At 40.0% G+C, this 23,171-nt stretch overlaps 1 protein-coding gene across 3 annotated transcripts in view; it reads right to left on the minus strand.

Annotated features, from left to right (window-relative positions):
* aggf1 (angiogenic factor with G patch and FHA domains 1) overlaps window positions 1-23,171 on the minus strand; it is a 79,075-nt gene that overhangs the window by 32,772 nt on the left and 23,132 nt on the right. For all 3 annotated transcript variants that reach the window (XM_072257871.1, XM_072257869.1, XM_072257870.1), the window contains 4 exons: window positions 14,954-15,254; window positions 7,941-8,046; window positions 2,788-2,839; window positions 1,331-1,432 (listed from right to left, as the gene is read on the minus strand). In XM_072257871.1, coding sequence (XP_072113972.1) covers window positions 1,331-1,432; window positions 2,788-2,839; window positions 7,941-8,046; window positions 14,954-15,254 — 561 coding nt within the window. The remainder of the gene's footprint in view (window positions 1-1,330; window positions 1,433-2,787; window positions 2,840-7,940; window positions 8,047-14,953; window positions 15,255-23,171) is intronic.

Below are 23,171 nucleotides of genomic sequence, written 5' to 3' on the forward strand. Positions count from 1 at the left end.
CAGTATCTTACTTGAAGTAACTTCAAAGTTCTGTTCAAGGATTCCAATTTAGTGCACATACTTAAAGGCGAGTTGTCTTTCATGGAGAAGAACTGAAGCATTTTGTGAGAATCCTAAACCGTTGTGAAAATTGATACAAGACCAACCAAGAGTCCTCAGCATCAGTAGCAGTCATTTTTAAACACTGAAAAGGAGATGAGCGTCACTGGACTCAAGCTCCATCCACTGCCGTTGAAGCTCCTGGCACATGACTGCACTGCTAGATCCAGTTCAAATTGAATCATCATGCCACAACAGTGGTTGCCCCCATCAACAATGATGTCAAGACAATGTACAGAGAGGAGGTAGAGTGGCTGGTAGAACAGTACAAGTGCAACAACTTGAATCTCAACACGGACAAGACCAAAAGGATGACTCTGCACCTCAGGAAGATGCAGGTGGACCACTCCTCACTGCACATACACAGCTCCTCCAGAGAGAGTTAGGAGCTCCAAGTTTCTGGGAATGCACATAACAGACGATCTCACCTGGCTCCTCAACACCACCTCTTTTGTCAAGCAAGCACAGCAGCACCTCCACTTCCTGAGGAGACTGAAACAAGTGAGGCTATCTTACCACAGCCCCAGCCGCCATTGTATCCACTTGTTTTAAATGAACACATGAGTGCCTGACCAACTGCATCACCATCTGGTATTGGAATTGCAAGACATCTGACCACAAGTCCATATAAAAGATGCAAAGACTGCTGAGAGGATCATTGGGGTCTCTATTCCACCCATCACAGATATTTATCAGGAGTGTTGCATATGCAGGGCCCTTAGCATTGTCCATGATCACTCCCATTCGTTTAATAATCTCTTTGACCTCCCCTTCCCCCTTCTACCATCAGGCAGGAGGTACCATAACATTTGGATAAGAACTGTTAGGATGGGAAACAGCTTCAACCCCCAGGCCACTAAACTCCCTACCACCACCCAGGTCTCATCACGTATGAAGCACCAGTGGTATTATATTGTTTATTTTACAACTTCTTGTAAATGTACCTTATTAATTTATTTATTTACTAGTGGTATTATTGCTTTAGGTTATGTGTGTGAGTTATGTGTTGTTCACCTTGGTCTGGAGAAACATTGTTTCATTTGATGGTACACATGTACAGTTGAATGACAATAAACTGAACTCGAACTCAAGGTCGTATTAATCTACTGAAACTAGTATTTACCTTATAATGAACAGCAGCTTAATTTCTGTTTAAGTGATCACACCTGCACTCTGTGCTAAAATAGCTGATGCAAAATATCTCACAATCTGATTAAAATAACATTCTTACAGCAAGGATCCTGTTCCCATTGACAACAGTCCCGTTTTGGCTCCCCTTGTCTACAAGCATGTACTTTTGCAGATCTTGATCAAAATATACTTCAGCATGGAACTAAACAAGATGAAAATTAAGATGTGAAAAAAATAAAGAAACAATAATAGATATTTTCAAAAGTACTGAACAACCACCTTAAATTATATGAAATTGTATGCTCAACTTCCCTATGTTAATGAGAAGAATGATCAAATTCGAAGCATGATAAGGCTCAAAGAAATTCCTCAACAAGGAAACAAAACAGGAACTTACAAGTGAATTTATGAAGGTCATCTTAAATAGAATAACAATACCAAAAAGTTTGTATAGAAGAAAGGCCAATTACAGCAAATCTACAAAATAAATACAAATTTCAGTAGTAGAACTTGTAGCATCTGTGGAGGAAGCATTTGTACTTCTGTTTGACAAACTTCTTCGGAAACAGACTTGACTTCCATTGCACCAATTTTGATGAAATGAGAATCATTTCTTTCTCCACAGATATTGGCTGACCAGAGTATTTCCTACATATTCTGGCCTAATTTTAAGTTTCTAATTCTACTTAAGATTCATCTGTGGTCTTAAGTAGAATTAGAAATTTAAAATCAGGCCATTGTCTAAGAGAGCAATACACAACAAATTGCTGGAGGAACTCAGCAGGTCAGGCAGCATCTATGAAAATGAATAAACAGTCGATGTTTTGGGCCAAGATCCTTCATCAGGACTGGAAAGAAAGAGGAAAGATGCCAGAATAAAAAAGGTGGAGGGAGGGGGAAGAAGGACAAGCGAGAAGGTGATATGTGAAGCCAGGTGGGTGGGAAAGGTAAAGGGCTGGAGAAGAAGGTATCTGATAAGAGAGAAGAGTGGACCATGGGAAGAAAGAAGGAAGGAGCAGCACCAGGGTGACGTGATAGGAAGGTGGGAAGAGATAAGAGGCCAGAGTGGGGAATAGAAGGAGGACATCTCTACCACCTGGAAGGGAAAGCCTAATCCTGGGAACAGATGTAGTGGAGACAATGGAACTGAAAAAAAAGGGAACAGCATTTTTACAGGAGGCAGAATGGGAAGAAGTGTAGTCAAGATAGTCTTAGGAATCGGTAGGTTTATAAAAGATGTTGGTAGACAGCCTGTCCCAAGTCCGAGTTTGTGTCAACTATTATCTGCCTTCACAGTGCTGCCTGATCCTTCACTGTGCTTCAGATTGCCGCATCAATCTATATTTAATAAATTGCTGCTATTCAAGATACCAAGAAACTGGCATTTTAATATCTTACTCAAACTTGCATTAATATTACATTCCATAATGAAAAAAAGTTATAGCTTTTAGAATAAAATTAGGTTAAATCTCTTAAAAGTAATTAATCACTAGCGATAATCATTTATATTCCATTCTATTTCAGCTTGGTACAGTTTAATATAATCATATAACTAACCTTACTAACTCCCAGTTCAGCTATTCTGATGGCATGGCCCATATCTTTCTCTCTGTTAAAAAGAAACATATACTTAGTAGAATGCATTGTACTATATTCTGTTCTGCTATCAAATTACTTTAGAACAGGGGTTCCCAACCTGGGGTCCACGGATTGGTCCATGGCGTAAAAAACGTTGGGAACCCCTGCTTTAGAAATTAATCCTTTATGCAACGGTTTTTATTCACTTCCATTTTATGAAATTTAACATTGGGCATTATTTAATGCAAAAGTGACAAAAATATCCAAGGAAATCCCTGTTTCTCTTAGAAATGCTGTACATCTCACAATCATATTGACATTCCCTGTGTCAGTAACAGAACTGTCTATGGAAAAATATTTAAACAATTCAGAAATATTGAAAAGACGACAGTTAACAGGCAAATATTCAAGTTCTTTGGTAAATCACCAGTTCATAACAAATCATCTTTACTTTTAATTTTAGTTGGTAGAGACAAATTTAACAAATTTGAGAATTAGTAAGTGAATGATGATTATGTAGTATGTACAGCATAAAATTAGAAGGAAGAATTTTGGCATCTAATACTGACCAGAACAAAGTACATTTTATGTACCATACTCATTAAACAAGTTACTTTTCTCAGTGAATTCAGATATTCCATTAAGGTAATCGAATGAGTCATGTTGGCACTTCCAACAAAATAATGACTTAGCCTTCACAGATGTCTATGGCAATGACTTCTACAGATTCACATCCTCTGGCTAAAGAAATTCCTTCTTATTTCTGTTCTAGATGGATCCTTCTATTCTGAAGCCACTCTTTGCCTCCTGCAGTGTTCTGTCCATGCTAATATTTTCCTGTAATATTATAGGCTTTTATCTTGTTAAGCAGCCTCATGTGCGGCACCTTGTCAAAGGTCTTCTGAAAATCCACATAAGCAACATCTACTGACTCTCCTTTCTCTAGCCTGTCTGTTATTTCCTCAAAGAATTCCAATGGATTTGTCAGGCAAGATTTCTCCTTATGGAAAGCATGCAGACTTTTAGCATATTTTATCATGTGCCTCCATACCCTAAAACTGCATCCTTAATAGTGGACTCCAACATCTTGACAACACCTGAAGTCGGGCTAACTGGCCTACAATTTCCTTTCTTCTGCCTCCTCCCTTCTTAAAGAGTGGAGTAACATTTGCAATTCTCCAGTCCTCCGGAACCATTCCTGAATCTAGAGATTCTTGAAAGATCACTATTAATGCCTCCACAATCTCTTCCACTTCCTTTCTCAGAACCCCGGGATGTAGTCCATCTAGTTCAGGTGACTTATCTACCTTCAGACCTTTCAGCTTCCCAAGCACTTTCTCCTTACTAATAGCAACTACACTCACTTGCACCCTGTGAAACTCTTGAATTTGTGGTACATTGCTGGTGAGTTTCCAGAGTGACACAGATGCAAAATAGTTATTAATTTCGTCCGCCATTTCCTTATCTCCCATACTATCACTCCAGTGTCATTTTCCAGCAGTTTGATATCCACTCGTTTCTTTTACTCTTTATACATCTGAAAAATCTTTTGATACCCTCTTTTATATTATTGGTTAACTTATCTTCATATTTCATCTTTTCTCTCCTTATGGTTTGGTCAGTTGCCTTCTGTTCACTTTTAAAAGCTTCCCAATCCTCTGACTTTGCACTAATTGTTGCTATAATATATGACCTCTCTTTATACTGTCTATGACTTCTCTTGTCAACCATGGTTGTATCTTCCTCCCTTTAGAATACTTGTCATCTTTGGGATATATCTGTCCTGCACTTTCTGAATTGTCCCAAAACTCCAGCCATTGCTTTTCTGCTGTCATCCCTGCCCGTGACCCCTTCCAATCAACTTTGGCTAGGTGCTCTCTCATACTTCTGAAATTTCAATTACTCCACTGCGATACTGATATGTCTGGCTTTATCTTCTCTCTCTCCCTCAAACCACAGGGTGAGTTTTATCATATTATGATCACTGTCTCCTAAGGGTTCCTTTACCTTAAGCTCCTTCATTAAAGCTGACTCATTACACAACACCCAATCAACTGCAAAGTGCTTTGAAAAGTCATCTCATAGGAAATTGACAAATTCCCCCTCTTGGGATTCAGTACCAACTTGAGTTTCTGCAATCTACCTGCATACTCTAATACCCCCATCACTATCATAACATTCCCCTTTTTATATGCCTTTTCTATCTCCCACTGTAATTTGTATCCCACATCCTGTCTACAGTTTTGATGCCTATCTATAACTCCCACCCTTTTTACCCTTGCAGATTCTTAACTCAACCCAAAAGGATTCTACATCTTACAATCCTATGTCACATTTTTCTAAGGACCTGATCTAATTTTTTTTTTTTTTTTTTTTTTTAACCAACAAGCCACCCCACTCCCTCTGCCTACCTGCCTGTCATATTGCTACAGTGTATGTTACACTTCAACTCATCCATTTCACAGTAATTTTGCCCTGTCATCTGCCTGGTCTTCCTCACAGTCTCACTTCATATTGAATCTACTTGTATACCAATTGCCCCATCCTCAGCCCTATCACTCCGGTTCCTATTCCCAGCCAAGTTAGTTTAAACCCCCTCCAACAGCTCCAGCAAATCATAGTCATAGTCATACTTTATTGATCCAGGGGGAAATTGGGTTTTGTTACAGTTGCCCATAAATAATAAATAGTAATAGAACCATAAATAGTTAATTAGTAATATGTAAATTATGCCAGTAAATTATGAAATAAGTCCAGGACCAGCCTATTGGCTCAGGGTGTCTGACCCTCCAAGGGAGGAGTTGTAAAGTTTGATGGCCACAGGCAGGAATGACTTCCTCTGACGCTCTGTGTTGTATCTCGGTGGAATGAGTCTCTGGCTGAATGTACTCCTGAGCTCACCCAGTACATTATACAGTGGATGGGAGACATTGACCAAGATGGCATGCAACTTAGACAGCATCCTCTTTTCAGACACCACCGTGAGAGAGTCCAGTTCCATCCCCGCAACATCACTGGCCTTACGAATGAGTTTGTTTATTCTGTTGGTGTCTGCTATCTTCAGCCTGCTGCCCCAGCACAAAACAACAAACATGATAGCACTAGCCACCACAGACTCGTAGAACATCCTCAGCATTGTCCAGCAGATGTTAAAGGACCTCAGTCTCCTCAGGAAATAGAGACAGCTCTGACCCTTCTTGTAGACAGCCTCAGTGTTCTTTGACCAGTCGAGTTTATTGTTGATTCGTATCCCCAGGTATTTGTAATCCTCCACCATGTCCACACTGACCCCCTGGATGGAAACAGGGGTCACCTCAGGTCTACCACCAGCTCCTTAGTCTTTTTCACATTAAGCTGCAGATAATTCTGCTCACACCATGTGACAAAGTTTCCTACCGTAGCCCTGTACTCAGCCTCATCTCCCTTGCTGATGCATCCAACTATGGCAGATTCATCCGAAAACTTCTGAAGATGACAAGACTCTGTGCTGTAGTTGAAGTCCGAGGTGTAAATAGTGAAGAGAAAGGGAGACAAGACAGTCCCCTGTGGAGCCCCAGTGCTGCTGATCACTCTGTCGGACACACAGTGTTGCAAGCACATGTACTGTGGTCTGCCAGTCAGGTAATCAAGAATCCATGATACCAGGGAAGCATCCACCTGCATCGCTGTCAGCTTCTCCTCCAGCAGAGCAGGGCGGATGGTGTTGAACGCACTGGAGAAGTCAAAAAACATGACCCTCACAGTGCTCGCTGGCTTGTCCAGGTGGGCGTAGACACGGTTCAGCAGGGAGACAATGGCATCCTCAACTCCTAGTCGGGGCTGGTAGGCGAACTGGAGGGGATCTAAGTGTGGTCTGACCATAGGCCGGAGCAGCTCCAGAACAAGTCTCTCCAGGGTCTTCATGATGTGGGAGATCAATGCCACCGGTCTGTAGTCATTGAGGCCACTGGGGCGCAGCGTCTTCGGCACAGGGACGAGGCAGGACATCTTCCACAGTACAGGAACCCTCCGGAGCCTAAGGCTCAGGTTGAATACATGGCGAAGTACTCCACATAGCTGAGGGGCACAGGCTTTGAGCACCCTGGTAGCACGAAACCTACCCACATGGATATTAGTCCCCCTTGAGTTCAGGTGTAACCTGTCCTTTTTGTACAGGTCATAACTTTCCCAGAGGAGATCCCAAAGATCTGAAACCGTCTCTCCTGCACCAGTTCCTCAGCCACTCATTCATCTGTACTCTCATCCTATTTCTGCCCTGACTAGCACATGGCACTGGGAGTCATCCAGATTACTGCCTTAGAGGTCCTGCTCTTCAGCCTCTTCCTTCAATCCTGATAATCACTGCACAGGACCCCTTCCCCATTTCTACTGGTGCCCATGTGCACCACAACCTCTGGATGTTCCCCTTCTCTCTTGAGAATATTTTTCAGCCATTCTGAGACATCCTGATCCCTTGCACCTAGGAGGCAACACAACATCTTGGTTTCTCTTTCATGGCCACAGAAGCTCCAGTCCACCCCCCAAACTATTGAGCCTCCTATCACTACGCTCTAACTGACTTTACTCTACTCTGCTTAGACTCAGAGTCAGCAACAGTGCCAGTGGCCTGGCTGCTGCTATTGTGCCCTGATAATACCCCCCCCCCCCCAGGAGTATTCAAAGGGGCATACTTGTTGCTGAGGGGAACGGCCACAGAAGAACCCTGCACTAACCGCTTGTTCACCTTACTTCTCCTGGTGGTCATCCATCTACTATCTGGAGCCTAAACTCTGACTGTGACCACCCTATTGTTTACTAGTGCTTTCTTTGTGTATGGCAATCAATATATGAGCTTCAGATCATTAGAACTGGGAAGAATGTTTAAAAATGCTTTTAAATTTAGAATGATCACTTCCTCTAAACAAATTACTTAAGGTCATTAATATCAATGCTGATAATCTTTAAGAAGAAAAAAACATTACAAAGAAAAAACAGTATGAATTATTATGAAACGGTGAAGTCAATGGGAAGTAGTAGCCTTCTCTTAAATTTTGCAAAAACCTTACAATACAATGCTAGTTAAAATCCTTATTCCAAGTTAAATAATGTTCTTCTCATTAACTTCATTTATAAAATTTAATATTTTCCTGTACCTTCCAATAGTTGCTGACTTTTCTGCAGTGATAATGAACAGTGTACCAGGTTCCAGGACTGGTGATCGCACTACCATCACTCGGATACATGGAGGCCACAGATGACCTATATGATGGAAAGCAGCAATGATTAGGAATTTGAATAAAATATACAGGTTATTCCTCTGGAAAAGTGCAAACACATATTTGGTTGTAAGTCACCAGGCATGCTTATTACTGGCCTAAACCCCAAACAAAGTAGGTACCACTTATTTGCCCTCTGTCTCTTCACAATTGGAGTGAGGTCTCTTAATCAAATTTCCTCTAATGCGGTTTTAAATCATGATTATAGAGAAAACATCTAATGGCTAATGGTTAAGACAATCTCAAAGTCTTTGGCACAAAATTGCAAAACATTAAAATTTAACAACTCGATTTTTAAAATTATTAAAAATCACTGGAAATATTATGAACATTTAACTCTATTAAATGACAATTACCCTAACCTCCTCCGACAGTTGTTCTTCTCCAATCAAAAAAAATGGGCTTACTGGAAAGGGAACAGATTACTGAGGACAAGTGCTGGAAAACTGCTGAAATCTACAAGTGGTTCAGATTTTGAACAAATAATCCTGTCAATGGAGATTTATGCATACATTCAGGAGTTCTGACAGTTAGGAGACAAGTTCCATGCAGAGCTATGAAATTATCAGGAGATTCAGCCATTGCTTTATGCCTTCATATGAAAATTATGAATATTCAGCGACTTACAGTTAAAAAAGTGAAGGATGAAAATCTAAAAGCAAAATGCATGAAATACCCAGCACATCAAGTATTTATAGGAGACAAATAGTGACTAATAAATATATATTCCAAATTCATTCTCTGGCCTTACTGTTTCCAGTATTTTCTGTTTATTTAGTACAGAATGAAGAACCACTGATAACATTATAAACTGGATACTATTAAACTACAACGGACTCTGGACTGAAATATACACCCATAAGTTCTTTTTAACATAAAGTAAAGTACTTCATGGCAAGCTATTAATACTCATTATTATTTTGTGGATTGTCATCATTGTATCTCGAAGTTCTATAGAGTTAAGTTGGTAATATTTCAGCTTCTACATAGCTTCAATGCGAAAACAAAATTGTACTTAATACAAAATAAGGGTAAGGTAGTTTATTCAAAGTATCAATTAATAGTCAGTGTATCTAAAAAGGGAATAGAGAAGAACTACCATAAGTTCTTAGAACACTATCAGGAAAGTCAGACCTATTAACCTGCAATTATTGCAACATGTGGGAACTTCAAGAACACTTCAGATGCTCCGGAAATAACTGTGACGGATTTCTCCTAAATTCTGAGCTTGAAAGGTGGTAGAAGTCACTGGCTGAGGAAACTTAACTTTTCTCTCCTACACCACTTCCCTCCAGCCAGATATTCATCCATGTTATTGATGCTGGCCTAATACATAGGGTGTAATCACTCACTACTTTTTTTTTCATGCCACCCAACTTATCATTCCCCAAACCCTACACTCAGTCATTTATGTTCTCTGTTCTCGCATCAGGGAGAAAACAATGAAAGTCACATCAAAATTCAAGATTGTTTAATATCATTTCCAGTACACAAGTGTTAAGGAGAATGAAATAATTGTTAGCCCAGATCGGCTGCAGCACAAAATAAATGTAATAAGATAAAGAACATAATAATAATAAAGACTGCAATAAATGTAAGTACAAAAGATAGTTTGCATAATGACTGTATTAAAGTGACGCTAGGCACAGGATTGTCTCTGCATAAGATGACCCTGACAGGAAATGATAAAATAGTGGTGGTTCAGGGTATGAGGTTCCTAAGGGTGTCATAGCCAGGGGTGGTAGTGGAGATAAGCTCCCACTACCTATAAAGTGTTCCAAATGGCATGCGACACAAACAGCCTCTGACAACCAAGTCCAGCTCTTGCCCTTCACGTGGCTTAGCTACTAGATCCAGCGGAACTGTTTCTACTGACAAGAAAAGGGGCAAAGGCAGACCATTGGCGCCTCAAAACCAGTTGTTTTGGGGGAGGTGGGGCTAGTCAGCCTTGGACAGCAGTCCACTAGGAGAAGGAAAACTCTTATTTTAAACCTCCACTGCCTTGTGGTCATACCCATCATTGAGAAGTCTTCGGGAGTAAATCCAGAGCCAAGGTCCCTGAGGCAGTCTGATGTTGTTTACAACTTCATTCTGGCAACCTCTGTGATGACACTAGCCATGACACTAGCGCCAAGCTGTATCGGTGCTTGCCCTTCCCTTGGGCTACATCAGTGACGTAGAGAGGGGGAACCTACTGCATGGACAACAGCCGATTCTTCAAATCTTCCCACTCAGGCTTGTGAACTGGAAAGAACACAGTCCATCAGGAGGTGCAAACCTATGATCCCCTGGGATTAACGGGTGCCTGCTACTCGTTTGGGGTGTGGACAGGTGGAGATGTTGATCAGCCTTACAGCTTGGGAAGAGTAACTGTTATGTTTATTTTAAAAGAACTTACACTAGTTAGTGTAATGACCATGAATATACAGTACAAGTCTTGTGCACTGTTTATTCCTTTGTGTGTGTACATATATTTTTATTATGAATAAAGTCTATTTTTGAAATTTAACAAATGACATAGCCAAAAGAACCAGAGCAATCTCAATTTAACTAAGTAAACATTTCTTATATTTCCCATTTCACTTCAGATTGTCAGTGGTATTCCTTTTATTTAACACAAAGAAACTTAAAAGGTGTGAAATGAAGGCAGTTACAGATAAACACAAACTGAGGAATCTAAAAGCTGTAAAATGCAAAGTGTAGGGTATGTCAAGAGGTCTAGCCACGCAAGCAGAGAGACGAAAAAGCTGAGACAATATTATAGGAGGATAGGCAGCTACTTCTGAGACAGAAAGAGAAAGCAAATTACCTGAAGTTGATGAATTCAATAATTCACGCCCAATGAGAAAATGAGACCTGCAGTTTCTCAAGTTTCAGATAGGCCTCATAATAACAGCGCAGAAGGCCACAGATAGGTTAGAGTAGAAGTGAGATAGCGAACTGAAATGGTAAGAACTTTCGGGTTGGCCTGCGGATTGACCCGACTACTTCTTCAGCAAGTTATCACTGTAAGCCCAGCTTCACTCTATCTGAGATGTTCCTTTTGGCCAAATAAACTTGTTTTGTATTTTCCCTTGTTCTTAGTCCTGAGATTTCAATTGTTTTTCTTACACACAGATTCCAGACATGACCTGAGTGTTTCCAGCATGTTTTGTTTGATTTCAGACTTCCAGCATTTGCAGTTTTCTAATTTTTAATGATTTTACTTCTTTCATTTATACGTCTGGACCATTTACTTGTCACTATCCTTTTTTTAAAACCATCATTTCTGTCATTTAATAGGCACTGCAATCTACTTTTTAACATATTTTTATTTTAGAGAAACTTAGAAAACCTACAACACAATACAGGTCCTTTGGCTCACAAAGTTGTGCCGAACATGTCCTTACCTGAGATGATACCTAGAGTTACCCATAGCCCTCTATTTTTCTGAGCTCCATATACCTGTCCAGGAGTCCCTTAAAAGACCCTATTGTATCCGCCTCCACCACCATTGCCAGCAGCCCATTCCACGCTCTCACCACTCTCTGTGTAAAAAAACTTATCCCTGATATCTCCTCTGTACTTACTTCCAAGCACCTTACAACTGTGCTAGCCATTTCAGCCCTGGGAAAAAGCTTTGACTATCCACACGATCAATGCCTCTCATCATCTTAAACACCTCTATCAGGTCACCTCTCATCCTCCGTCACTCCAAGGAAAAAAGGCAGAGCTCACTCAACCTGTTTTCATAAGGCATGATCCCCAATCCAGGCAACTTTGTTGTAAATCTCCTCTGCACCCTTTCTATGGTTTCCACATCCTTGCTATAGTGAGGCGACCAGAACTGAGCACAGTGCTCCAAGCGGGGTCTGACCAGGGTCCTATATTCTAGTGACCACAGAGAATTATATCTACAAACAGAAAATTCAGCCCAAATGTCTTTGTGAATATTTTGAAGTTCAAAGTAAATTATCAAAATACATATGTCACTATATACAACCCTGAGATTCATTTTCTTGCAGGCATACTCAATTATCCATAATATAATAACCATAATAGAATGATTTAATCGGTATTTGTATAGCACAAGAGCTTCCTGACTCAACTTGCAGTATCTCTTGCCGACCTACCCCTAACACCATCCCCACAAAATTCTCTTCTCATATCCCTCTACTGTTTGCTCCGTTGTGTACATCTTAAGTTTCCCCTTAAAATGCATCACTGTACTTACACTAATTGTTGCCCGGTCTTCTTAGTGCTGAATAACACAGGAGATTTGAGTGTTTTCTAAATAATCATTATCAGTTAATCCAATACATTCTGAAAATAGTACATACTGCAGCCACAAAATGTTGACATTGGAGGAGGCATTGACATCTTGGTTTTGCAAATTTTATCACGAGTGACAATGGACATCAATTTATCTTATGTTTCAGAATTAAGGATGATTACTTGAATTACATGTAAATACATTTCTCAGGATTAGATTTTAAAAACTTACTTTAGAGGGTGTGGGCAATGTTGAGAAAACAGAATATTGCTCATTCTTAATGTCTTTGAAAAGATGGTGTACTGTCACCTTAAAAACACATTATTCCTTCTGGAGGAGATTCTGCCAAGAAGTGTAATAAAAGGGGAGTTCCAGGATTTAAATACAGCAAGAAGAAAGGAATTGCAATCTAATTTCAAGTCTGGATAATGCCTAACTACGGAGGGCAATTCAAGGCTATGAGGAACTGGCATAAGAATTGGAATGTGGGGCAGATCAGTAATGTTCCCATTCCCTGCTACCTTTGTCCTTAAGGTGGTGGAAGTGGTGATTTGGGCAAGGGTATAATTGGGCAAGAGTTTCAGAACAACCCGTGTTCAAACACTGGAATGGATTCAAATACCTACTTATACTGCAAATAGTTAATTTCAAGTCTTGTTGATAGTTCTGTCAGTTCACTCCACAGCATTAAAGTTTTTAATGTTTTTGGTATTTTGGTTAACCTTTTATAAAAAATTGCTTTTAATATTTTAAAATTTAAAAGTTTGAATTTTAATAGCCTGTAATCTCATGTACATCAGACATTTATAAAATGATAAATCACACTCTCAATTTTGGCAGCTAGCAAAACCAGGAGCAGAGCTATCTGTTGTCAAGACTCTCAGTGGGCTGAACTTTGTTTTTTGTATTGCCCACAGACTTGTTACTGTCCAATCATATCACTGGAGTTCAGATGCTTCAACGTTCAAAGATTCAAAGTGTATTTATTATCAAAGAATGTATAAATTATACAACCTTCAGATTTGCTTGCTTATAGGCAGTTGGAAAAGCAAGAAACCTGAAAGAGCCCAATAAAAAAAAGACCAACTCCCAGTGCCCAGAGAGAAAGAGAAAAGAAACAGAAAACAAATCATGTAGACAGCAGAAGCCACCAACAAAAGCAGCATTCCAAACCAAATTGAGTCCTTAGATCCAAATCCCCCAAGCAGACCCAAAGCCCTGCCATTCAGTTCATCACACTAGCGGGGCAAATCGGCACAAAGTTTGCAGACATGAAACACAGCAAACCAGGTTCAGTCTCATAGTCTTAGCGTCACGGAGAGAGGAATGCCCGGACTACCTGGGCCGGTATTTAAATTGCCCAATCCTTGCACTGGTACCTGGTCCCGCCAATGCGAATTGCTCCAGGCCTGGATTTTGCTACCAGAGAAGCCATTCTTGACCACTGCAAATCAGCGTGGTGCCCAAAGCGATCCAACCTCGCCTGACACCCTACCTTAACAGTCTATCTGGGCCGGCATTTAGATTGTTCAAAAAGTGTATTGGTCCTCGCATTAGAACCTAGACCTCGCTGTGGAGAATTGCTCCAGGCCTAGAACACGCCACCCAGTGATTCACTTTGGACCTGGATTCGCTAGTGAAGAAGCCATTCTCCACCTCTCCAAATTGGCTTGGTGCTGAGAACAATCCACCCTTGTATCCTGGCCAGCCATCGAAACTTGTCTATCCCATCTTCTTCACTCCGGCCAGCACAGCTCCAACTACAAGTGCATCAATTTTGCAGCGCACCAGCAGGGCACATCTCACGAATTTGTTTTGCCTTTGCTCACCTCTTTGTTGATGCAGTGATAGTTTACCACAATTAACTTCAAAAAAATATTATGAATAATGCTTTTAATCAAATTCCTTTGCGTTCAAACTACCAGTAAGCTGTCATGTAGCGCTATCTCAAACTGGAACTTTCCGGTCGATAAGATACACTTACTACATCCAAACAACATATGGATGGCCATGGAGAGATGGTAGCCTATACACAGGCACATTGTCTTTTATCTCCAAGTGAATTTCCATTTAATGACAGTGATTGTTGTTTCACATTTTTCTATTACTACCACTGTTGCCAAGTACAGCTTCTCTACCTGCAATATTTGCTTCAGTGTTTCCAAATATTATATCCTGAAGTACTTAATGCAAACTGATGAAAGTGCATTGATCTAAAACATAGACTATATTTCTCTCTTCAAAGATGCTGCCTGAGAGTTTTCTATATTTTCTGTTTTTATTATAGCAATCCTATGATTACATTGTAATTATTGTATTATTGACTACTTCCACTCTTGTTCGGCTTAAATGCAATTTCAGACAGGGGGAAAGCACATAGAAATCCCTTTGAATTATAGGATCCTAGACTCAGGAGAAAAGATGTCATGATTACTGCCTCCATCCAATACAGGACACAGCAGTATTAAGCTGCATTTGTGAATTCTTATTATAAACTAAGTTTTCATTACTAAGTGATTTTAAAATGCCATACAAATATAGTATGCCTCAGTATAACTAACTTTTCCCTCCTGATTATTTATATATGTATTCAAATAGCATTATTTAAAACAACACTATCGATCAAAACATCACTTACCCTCGTTCATAAAATCATCTTCACTTTCACTTGACTCTTCTGTCTCTTCATCTATAAAACTGCTTTTCTCAGAATCTGTGATTTCTCCTTCCTCTGGTTCACTTGCAAATCCAGCCTCTTCTTCCAGCTTTACTTCAACATCCTCTTCACCTTGAATACTCAGGCCTAGATTTGAATTGAGTCCATTGGAGGAACTCTGATCAATATCCATCATTTTTGTTTTCTTTCGTTTTTCTGCTGATGGTAACTCATTCTCTTTCAGGTCCCAAAACCCGCAATTCAACATTTCAGCTTCAATATCCTTAGAGGAAAAAACATAAATATATTTCAAGGACAAGTCTTGGAAGTGTTTTATGGCAGAACCTCAAAACTAAATAATACAATAGGATAAGATGGAGAAATAGCAAATGGACACACACAAGGTATTGCACTTAAGCAGGTCAAATATAGAAGTATACATTAAATGACAGGACCCTTCAGAGAAATGATATACAGGTGTCCCCCGCTTTTCGAACGTTCGCTTTACGAAACCTCACTGTTACAAAAGACCTGCATTAGTACCCTGTTTTCGCTAATAGAAGGCTTTTTCACTGTTACGAAAAAAGCAACGCGCGAAAAATGGCGGCGTGCGAAAAAAAAAGCAGCGTGCGCCCCGAGCAGCCAAGCTCCTCCCCCGGAACTGCATTCTAGCCGCCATTGCTTAAACACACGCTTTATCTCGATTTATTTTGTGCATCCGTTAGCAAGATGAGTTCTAAGGAATCTGAAAAGCCTAAAAGAGCTCCATAGGGTGTTACACTTAGCGTAAAACTAGACATAATTAAGCATTTCAATCATGGTGAACAAAGTAAGGACATTGTCCGCGCGTTGAACTTGCCTGCATCCACCATTTGCACTATTTACACGCAGAGAGAAAAAATCTTGAAAGCTGCCAATGTTACTGTTGGTTCTGCTTGTTGCAAAGTGGTCTCTCTTAGTCGGCATCCAGTAATGGATAAAATGGAAAGTCTATTGCTTGAGTGGATTGATAGGTGTACAAAAGGTGGTGTTCCTTTAAGTTATCTGACACTTAAGGAGAAATCAGTCAGTCTTTTTAATAAGCTGAAACAGAAAGCACTCGCCGATGGTGATGAAAGTATTGTGAAAGTGGAATTTAAAGGTAGTCACGGGTGGTTTGATCGGTTTCTGAGGCGAGGGCAGCTTCATAGTTTATCGTTTACTGGAGAGAGTGCTTCGGCTGATAACTAAAGCTACTGAAAGGTTCCCAACAGAACTGAAGAAAATAATTACAGAAGGTGGTTATTTGTATAAGCAAGTGTTTAACTGTGACAAAACTGCAATTTATTGGAAAAAATTGCCGAGTAAGACATTTATTTTGAAAGAAGAAAAGCAGGCTAAGGGACACAAGGCATCGAAGGACAAGTTTACCCCAATGCCTATTATTAACGCTACTAAGCCTACTAGTGTACCATTCAGAAAATCCGAGGGCACTTAAAGGCGTTGATAAGAAAACACTTCCCGTTGTTTTCCGTTCACATCCAAGCAGTTGGAACACCCAAGTGCTTTTTTCTGAGTACATGAGCAGATACGTTCGTCCTTTTGTTGAAAAATACTGTAGAGAAAATAACCTCGATAATAGGTGTCTTGTGATTGTCGATAATTGTGCTGCTCATCCGCCTGCCATTACCGAGTATGGCAATAACGTTCGTGTTGCGTTCTTACCGCCGAATACGACATCGTTGCTGCAGCCGTGTGACCAAGGCCTAATAGCCACAATTAAGGCTTACTATACGCAAAATGTGATGCGTTTTATTTTAAGTGCTATTGACAGAGAGGGCAACTCCGAAGCATCTTTGCGAGAGGTCTGGAAAGACAACAATATAAAACTGGCAATCGCCAACATTGGAGATGCTCTCGATAGGCTAACAGTCTTGATGAGAAATGGCGTTTGGAGGAAACTATGTCCCGAAGCAGTGAACGATTTTAAAGGCTTCGAACCATCAACAATAAATATGACAATAGTGAGCTTGCCTAAGGAGGCTGGGTTTGTGGAAGTTGACGAAGATGATGTTGAAGAGGTTTTGGCATCCCATGACCAAGAATTCACAGATGAAGAGCTGACGCAATTGCAAGAGGAAAGGATAACAATCGAAAATGAACGCAGTAGCAAAAATGAAGTCGTCCAGGGACTGAACATGAAGCAGTTGCGTGAGATTTTCGCTGCGATTGAGAGCGCTGCAATGATTGCAGAAAAGTATGACTTTAATTTTGAAAGGGCACGTAGGTTTAGGGCAGGTTTGCAGGATGTTTTGAGTGCTTACAAAGAACTCTATGATCTAAAAATGCGCGAGGCTCAGCAGTCAAGTATACTGTCATTTTTCAAGCCTTGCACATCAGCCACAGCAGACGACGAACCTCGACCTTCGACATCGAGGCAGGTAGACATAGAAGAAGATGACCTGGCTGCCCTATTGGAAATAGACTACAATGAGATGACATCCCAGTCTCCTCTACCTCCCACCACCCCAATTTCCGACGACTCAGCCTAACACACCATCCCGATTCCCGTAAGTGAAACTACACTGTACATACATTATTTCTACTTTATATAGGTTGTGTATTTTTGTGTTATTTAGTATGATTTGTTATTTGGTATGATTTGTCAGCCTCACAGCTTAAAGGTTACTGGAGAGAATGCTTCTGCCGAGAGCGCATGCGTGAGATTTTCGCTACGCTAGACAGTACTTCAAAGATTGCAAAAAGTATTTCTACTTTATATAGGCTGTGTATTTATCATATCATTTCTGCTTTTACTATATGTTACTGTTATTTTAGGTTTTATGTGTTATTTGGCATGATTTGGTAGGTTATTTTCTGGGTCTGGAAACGCTCAAAAATTTTTCCCATATTAATAAATGGTAATTGCTTCTTCACTTTACGACATTTCGGTTTACGAACCGTTTCATTGGAACGCTCTACCTTCGGATGGCGGGGGAAACCTGTATAGAGAAACGCAAACACAAGGAAATCTGCAGATGCTGGAATTTCAAGCAACACACTTAAAAGTTGCTGGTGAACGCAGCAGGCCAGGCAGCATCTCTAGGAAGAGGTAGAGTCGACGTTTCCGGCCGAGACCCTTTGTCTGGACTAACTGAAAGAAGAGCTAGTAAGAGATTTGAAAGGGGGGGGGGGAGGGGGAGATCTGAAATGATAGGAGAAGACAGGAGGGGGAGGGATGGAGCCAAGAGCTGGACAGTTGATTGGCAAAAGGGATATGAGAGGCATCAGAAGGTCCAAATTGAGAGGCTCGAAAACGAATCCTAAAGCCAACTGGAGTAAGTTGGCGGCAGAGGCACGTTCCAAGAAAGGATATATGGCTGTGATAGCGAGTCTCAGTCAAAATGAGGTCGAAAAGTTGAAGCACCAAAGAAATTATAGATGCGGAGCAGTGAGAGAAGGTTTCATTGAACTCCCGTCGAAGAGAAGATTTAAACTTCAATGTAGGTATCACCGGAAGAAGCTTCGCAGTAGAGAATTTAAAAACGCAAACACCAGGAAATCTGCAGATGCTGTAATTTCAAGCAACACACATAAAAGTTGCTGGTGAATGCAGCAGGCCAGGCAGCATCTCTAGGAAGAGGTACACTCGACATTTTGGGCCGAGACCCTTCGTCAGGACTAACTGAAAGAAGAGCCAGTAAGAGATTTGAAACTTGCTATCACAGCCATATATCCTTTCTTGGAACGTGTCTTTGCCGTCAACTCACTCCAGTCGGCTTTATCTCTTACTAGCTCTTCTTTCAGTTAGTCCTGACGAAGGGTCTCGGCCCGAAACGTCGACTGTACCTCTTCCTAGAGATGCTGCCTGGCCTGCTGTGTTCACCAGCAACTTTTATATATAGAGAAAACTTGGGGTCCAAGTCCTTGAAAGTAGCAACTCAGGGTGGTAAAGGTGGCTTACAGCATATTTGACTTTCTCAGTCAGTGCACTGAGCATAACAATTTTCAAGTCATGTTGCAGCTGCATAAAAATTTGGTTAGGCTATGTTTGGAGTAGTATCTGCATTATATGAAAAGTATGAGGCTTTAGAGAGGATGCAAAAGAAGTTCACCAGGATGCTGCCTGGATTAAAAATCTTTGAATTCAGTTTACACAGAGCCACCATGAATGTGCTGCCAGAGGAGGTGGGGTGGTGGGGACAGATATAATAGCAACATTTAAGAGATATTTAGAGGAGCAGGGGGGTAGAGAAATATAGACTGCATGCAGAAAGATGAAGTTAGTTTAAATAGGCATCATTAGCTTAAGATGAAGCAGACATTGTGGGCCAAATCACCTGCTTCCATACTGTACTCTTCTATGTTTGTTAAGTACAATGAAAGATTTCAGGAAAGTATTGGATACGTGCGAAGAAATTCTCACTGCAATCGCTATGTATTAACTACTACTCTCAATTAAGAATGATGCATATACTGCTACTAATACAATTGAATATCATATGACTGGGAGTGAAATTCAGGAAACAATATCCAGAATATAAGTTTTCCTTAATAAATTAACTTTTAAAAAAAACTGGAATGGTTAATGTGCTTTAATTAAATGTAAGATCTTGGTCGTGATCTTACAATAAATTACTAAAGCAACTTCAACATACTTAACCAATATCTGACCACAATCACATGTAAATTATAAGCAGAATGCCCATCAGGCTTCCAAGCCTAATCCACCATTCAATAAGATCAAATAGGATCCTATTTTGAAGAACCACAAATTCTTGTTTGCTATGTACAAGGTAAAACAGATGTTTAGCTAACTCTACCTCAATCTTCAGATCCACTTATTACTTCTATTATAATCATTCTACACTTTTAAATTTAAATTTTGTCCGTTACTTTATTCTGCATTCTTCTATTGCTTTGTCCGTTTTACCTAAATGCACTGTATAATGATTTGATCTACATGAACAGTATGAAAGACTCAGTACTAGTGATATAATAATCTAATTCCAATACATAACCTCTACCCTTACTCGAGAGTGAAACTGAAGGAACTGACAATGAGTGACAACTTCCCAAAATATAAGCAAATAGATTCAACTTTTCATTAAGCTTAAATGATTGATTCAATCTAACTTTCTTCAGATCTTGGCAATCAAACAATATACATTTTATTGTTTGCAACATCAGCATGAGAAACCAGTAACAGGTGTTTCTCAGAGGATATAAGAGGGCCCTAGAAAAGAAGCTGGTCTACAAATGAAAGAATGGAGAGATAATACTGATTTAGCCAGTGTCAAATAAATGCTTTTCATCCTTGACAGTATAATTCCTCTAGGAATGTAGTCAGCACTGAAATACTATTATAAATTGAGACAATACCAAACAACAAACATGATTACAGATGCTAGAAATCTGAAATAAAATGGAAAATGTTGTAAACATCCAACAATTGCTCATCAATTTGCAAGTATTTGAGCGCGGAATGCTTTTTCTCTCGCTGTTATCTTCTGTAGAAATTCTGCAATTACAGCTGTGTTATGCAAGAAACCATTCAGTTAGATTCTCCTACTCCATGAAGTGAGATTTGAACAAATATCAATTCAAACTGGCTGTATCACCATCTGGTATGGAGGGGTGGGGGTGCTACTGCACAGGATTGAGATAAGCTACAGAGAGTTATAAACTTTGTCAACTCCATCATGGGCACTAGCCTCTGTAGTATCTAGGACATCTTCAAGGAGCAATACCTCAAAAAGATGGCTTCCAACATTAAGGACCCCCACCACCCAGGACATGCCCTGTTCTCATTGCTACCATCAGAAAGAGGTACAGGAGCCTGAAGGCACATACTCAATGATGAGGAGCAGCTTCTTCCCCTCTGCCATACAATTTCTGAATGGACATTGAACCCACGAACACTGCTGCATTATTTTTTTTATTTTTGCACTTCATATTTAACTATATTATATATGTATTATAATTCATTTTTTCTCTATATTACGTATTGCATTGTACTGCTGCCGCAAAGGCAACAAATTTCACAACGTGCTAGTGATATAAACCTGATTATGAAAGTCCAATAAGCTTCATATAATGTATGGTGGTTTTCAAATAACCTTCACAAAGACTCTGGATTTTAATTTGTTAAGAGCATTTCTGATACTGTATCTTTGCCACAAAACATTTTCATGAGGTTATGATCTTTATTTGAATTACTCACTTTTTAAACCTCAATGTTCAATAAAATAAAGGGCTACTAAAAAAGACTAATCAATGGAACAAAGCCACAGAGTTATGTGCCTCAAAGACGGTCAAGATTTAAAAAAAACATGTTTCAAGTTGCAGCATTATGGGCTTAATACCTTCAGGTTATGTTTATCATGTACAATTAATAGATCATTTCCACCACTAATGAGCCTAGGACAGCTATTTGTACTAGAAACCTGTTTTTGCCATTAATCTACCTGTTTCTGATTCTGACCATCCCAAAGAAGAAACCTTCAAACTAGCCATTGATTCTGTCATTTGCAGCACCTAGGGACAGGAGGAACAGAATCTAATGAATAGTTGGATATATATTAAAAAAACCAAGACCTTAGCAGAGCATTAGGTTTAATGTTCTTTGACACAAAATAGTGACAAAATGGATCCTGGGCAAGTGACCTGAAAAACACCAAAGAGCAAACAACGCATGTCACTCAACACACATCAAAGTTGCTGGTGAACGCAGCAGGCCAGGCAGCATCTCTAGGAAGAGGTACAGTCTGAGACCCTTCGTCAGGACTAACTGCGTTAGCCTGAAGCGTTAGTCCTGACGAAGGGTCTCAGCCTGAAACGTCGACTGTACCTCTTCCTAGAGATGCTGCCTGGTCTGCTGCGTTCACCAGCAACTTTTATGTGTGTTGCTTGAATTTCCAGCATCTGCAGAATTCCTGTTGTTTGTTGTTGTCACTCACCTAATTGAGTTTGCACTTGTAACACTTTTGCATTCTATACTGTCTCGTCTGCAGAACACAACATTGAGCAGTTATCTGACACCTACGTGATCAATGGAAAAGGTGAAAGCAAAATGCTATACATTAAGCTGTTTCAATGAAACGCATTGATGTGAATGAATAGATTGTGCATGCCACATAGGTGAAAATGAGAAGGTACAAATGGAAAATATAGAGCATCCTTCAAGCTTGCTCTTGATGAGTAAGGCAATATAGATTGAAGGAAAATATTAACAGTGTTAAAAATTAGAATGACAAGAACCACAGGTGCCTCCAAACTGTCTTCATTTAAGCTCATGGAATAGAGGCACATACACTTGAATTTTCAAAATAGTTATTTCTATACATAAAGGAGGAGAATCCACTGGAAAGGAAAATTACTAACCATTCCTGTAGGTATCATAAGTTGTTAAAGAGATTTAGATCTTAACAACTAGCAAACCAAACTCTTCAAAGATTTGCAGGGCACAGTCAGATAGCAATACACTCATTTGCTTTTGTAGTCAGTATGTTTTAATCACACCATGGGTTTATGAAATGTGACAGAACTTTAAAGCTCATGAGGAACTCAACAACATTAGTTCAATTTTTAAGTGCTTCCAAAACCACCAATGTCTGATGAGGGGACCAAAACTATGCCTGCTGTTTCAATATTTTTAAGTTTTTTGGGGTGCGAACTCGTATTTGGACAATTGCATAGGATAGAAAATTTGGTAACTCCTTTTCCATTGAAAATAGAAGTGTTCTCCTCAGCCATTGTCCTATTCTGTCCAAATTACAACAGGAAATAAAAAAGGCTTGTCAGAAGGGCAGTGTTATGATAATTGTGGGGGATTTTAACATGTGAGTGGATTGGGGAAATCAGGTCGGCACTGGATCTCAAGAGAGAGAATTTGTAGAATGTCTGCGAGATGGCTTTTTAGAACAGTTTGTTGTCAAGCCCACTAGTGGATCGGCTGTACTGGATTGGGTATTGTGTAATGAACCAGAGGTGATTAGAGAGATTGAGGTGAAGGAACCCTTAGGAGGCAGTGATCATAACATGATTGAGTTCACTGTGAAATTTGAAAAACAGAAGCCAAAATCTGATGTGTCGATATTTCAGTGGAGTAAAGGAAATTACAGTGGCATGACAGGAACTGGCCAAAGTTGACTGGAAAGGGACACTGGCGGGAAAGAAGGCACAGCAGCAGTGGCTGGAGTTCATGTGAGGAGTGAGGAAT

The sequence above is a fragment of the Mobula birostris genome, chromosome 5, assembly GCF_030028105.1.
Source record: "Mobula birostris isolate sMobBir1 chromosome 5, sMobBir1.hap1, whole genome shotgun sequence".
In the NCBI taxonomy this organism is placed as follows: domain Eukaryota; kingdom Metazoa; phylum Chordata; class Chondrichthyes; order Myliobatiformes; family Myliobatidae; genus Mobula; species Mobula birostris.